General features: G+C 36.5%; 1 protein-coding gene across 1 annotated transcript; it reads left to right on the top strand.

Annotated features, from left to right (window-relative positions):
• Positions 1–309: 309 nt before the first annotated feature.
• LOC132041893 (membrane steroid-binding protein 2-like) lies at positions 310–2,597 on the top strand. The gene is made up of 2 exons (XM_059432572.1): positions 310–759; positions 1,925–2,597. Exons 1-2 carry the CDS (start codon positions 446–448, stop codon positions 2,319–2,321), a joined length of 711 nt encoding a protein of 236 aa, XP_059288555.1. The 5' UTR covers positions 310–445; the 3' UTR covers positions 2,322–2,597.
• Positions 2,598–3,008: the final 411 nt, after the last annotated feature.

The raw sequence follows: 3,008 nt of genomic DNA, 5'->3' as shown, positions 1-3,008 counted from the left end.
ATACTCCCTCCGTTTCAATTTATGTGAACCCATTTGACTGAGCACGATATTTAAGAAAGAGGAAAGACTTTTGAAACTTGTGGTTTAAAATAAGTCTTGAATATGTGGCTATAATTCATTCATAAAGTGAATTTATTTTTAAATTAGAAAAAAGGTCATTTATTTTGGCATGAATTAAAAAGAAAATAAATTCACATAAATTGAAACAGTAATGATTAAGTGGACACTTTTTTTTTTTTATCCGGATGGAGTATTAATTAATACAGTAATAATAATCAAATACTATAGTCCAAAATGAAGGCGTGAAATGGTATGTTACTCCAGTCCTACTAGATAGACAAACCAAACCCTGCTTCTATCATTCAACACACACACACACAGCTTTGTTTCTCTCGCCCAAAAATTTCAAAGATATTTTCCCCTTCTCAATCGGAGTTAAAGAAAAATGGCCCTACAATTATTAGACACTTTGAAAGATTCAATTACAGCATACACAGGTCTATCTCCTACAACTTTCTTCACTGTTGTTGCTTTAGCTCTTGCTTTTTACTATCTTGTCTCTGGGTTTTTTGGTTCATCTGATCATGGTGCTCACAATCCACGGCCAAGAAACATGGAGGAACAGATGGAGCCTTTGCCACCACCTGTTCAACTTGGAGAAATTACTGAAGATGAGTTGAAAGGATATGATGGCACTGATCCCAAGAAACCTTTGTTGATGGCTATTAAGGGTCAGATCTATGATGTTTCTCAAAGCAGGTAGTTTTATTAGTTTTAAGATGTTTTGCCTTTTGGATGTGTGGTTCTTTTTTTTTTTTTTTTTTTTTTTTTTGCTTATTTTCAGTTTTGTGCCTTTTTATTTGTCAGATGCTTTTGGAATTTGACTTTGATTTTGGGTGTGGATTTTTTGTTTCTTGATTGTTAACTGAGGTGTTTTTTCGTGATGGGTATGGAAAAGTTTGAAACTTTATATGCACTTTTGAGCTCATCTGGTAGGTAAAGCATAAGAATTTTTGGTGATTTTAGAAAAGTTCAAACCTTTGCTTTATGTCTATTTCAAGTACTATGAATTGCTTTTTGTTTGTTCTTTGCTGGAAAAAAGTGAATTTTGCTGAAGTTCTCAGGATTTGAAATCTGGAAAATAGTGAGTTTTTGCCTAATATTCTGGATTTGGCAGGGAAATTTGTGGAATTTGGCTGACGTATAGGCCTGGCAATCAGTATCTTATAGTGCCTGACTTGATGGAGACAGTGTTTTTTTTTTTGAACAGTTAACATTTGATGGAGAAAGTTTTCGATAAAATGTTTCCTTTTTGCAGTGTACTTGAATGTTCGTTTAAGTGTGTAATTCTGCTGGTCAGGTGATGAGGGTTAGTCCAAGGGTGAGAGTGGTACAAAGGGCTTATAGATGTCTTAGGTTCAATTACTTAAGATAGCTAAGGAGACCTGTATGTGATTCTTAGACGAGCGGCTCGAGTTTCCATTTTTTACCAAATGGCTTTGCGATAATCACCGTTTGGATAGTAATCAACTAGTCTTCTTAACCAATGACGAGATTTTTGTTTGTTGAGGTTTTGGTTAGATAGAAAACATATTTAGTTTGTTGTTTCTCTAGTTTTCTATGTCTAGTACAAAATCTGGTTGGAGTGGATAAGTTGCTTCAGTTGATTCTATAACCCTTGGATTTGGAAATGTTAAATTTGTCCTTGTCCTTGTTGACGACCTCATATGGAATTATGAGGTCAAATTGCTTTATAAGTGTTTCTGTTAGTCTCAGAGTACATCAAATTCATCCACAACTATATCACTTGATAGATCAAATATCTTTATACGAGTCTGAATAAGTTTCCTTCCTCAAATGTAAACCTAACATATCTTACCATTAAGCTTTATAAACTGCTGAGGACTTGTCATTTTTCCTGCAGAATGTTCTATGGTCCTGGGGGACCTTATGCATTGTTTGCTGGAAAGGATGCTAGTAGAGCTCTTGCCAAGATGTCGTTCGAGGAAAAAGATCTTACTGGGGATATCTCTGGCCTTGGTGCATTTGAGCTTGATGCCTTACAAGATTGGGAGTACAAATTCATGAGCAAATATGTCAAAGTTGGGACTGTGAAGCAGGCCGTGCCAGTAAATGACGGATCTGTTGAAGCAACTGATGGCGAAGCTAAGCCAGCCGAGGGTGGTGCTTCGGGTAGTGCCAAGCCATTGGACGATGACGGTCCATCAAAAATTTCCGAGGCTGCTAATGATGCTCCTTCAGAGGCTATTGCTGCTGAAACTGTGGACAAATCTGATGCTGATGTCGACAAGAAGGACTAATTGTGACAATTTTAGTTCAAGTAAAAGCTGAGAACCAAAGGGAACTGTTTGGTGGAGATCTGAAATGTGTGAGTTTGGTGCATTTGTTAATTATCTTGTGTCGTATGAGGCTCCTTAGCAGTCAAGTTAGTCTAAATTTCTGAGTTGTTGTATGAAATAATGAAACAAAGCATTTTGCTCCTGTATTTTATAGGTCATTTTGCTTCCTGTATTTTATAGGTATCTTACTGAGGTAATACTTGATTATATACTGGAGACCCCTTTATCTTGTCTAAACCAGTGCATCTCATGTTGCAGTTGCAGTTTATTACGTCTTAACTCTTGTGCGTATATTTGGCGTTACTGGGGAATTTACATGGTTTCGCGCAAAAAGAGAAGTCTAGAAATTTGGTATAAGACCCTAGATAGCTGGCATAACATACTTTTCTCTGTATTCTATGTTTGGGTGTGCCAACTTTGTTTTGGTAACAGTTTTATTGCACCATTTAAGGGAGACCTTTCTCTTTAATTTTGGTATGCTCAAAGCAGCTTTTACCTTTTCCCTATACTGCCGTTTGTTATCTTTTGACCCTTTCAAGGAATAGCGGATATCTCAATGGGGATTGTGGCCCATGGAAATTGGTGAAGCTGATCGCTTTTGATCTCTATGTTCAAATCTTAAAGTGGTGCTATTTAATTAGTGGGATA

Source organism: Lycium ferocissimum, unplaced genomic scaffold (assembly GCF_029784015.1).
Source record: "Lycium ferocissimum isolate CSIRO_LF1 unplaced genomic scaffold, AGI_CSIRO_Lferr_CH_V1 ctg122, whole genome shotgun sequence".
In the NCBI taxonomy this organism is placed as follows: Eukaryota; Viridiplantae; Streptophyta; class Magnoliopsida; order Solanales; family Solanaceae; genus Lycium; species Lycium ferocissimum.
Note: the sequence above shows the minus strand (reverse complement) of the source record. Positions and strands in the feature narration are given on the sequence as shown.

Bases quoted from the DNA above. Each gene is read 5' to 3' on its own strand.
- LOC132041893 (XM_059432572.1), top strand. From the start codon at position 446: ATGGCCCTACAATTATTAGACACTTTGAAAGATTCAATTACAGCATAC. The intron at 760-1,924 runs GTAGTTTTATTA...TTTTTCCTGCAG, and splicing joins TATGATGTTTCTCAAAGCAG to AATGTTCTATGGTCCTGGGG.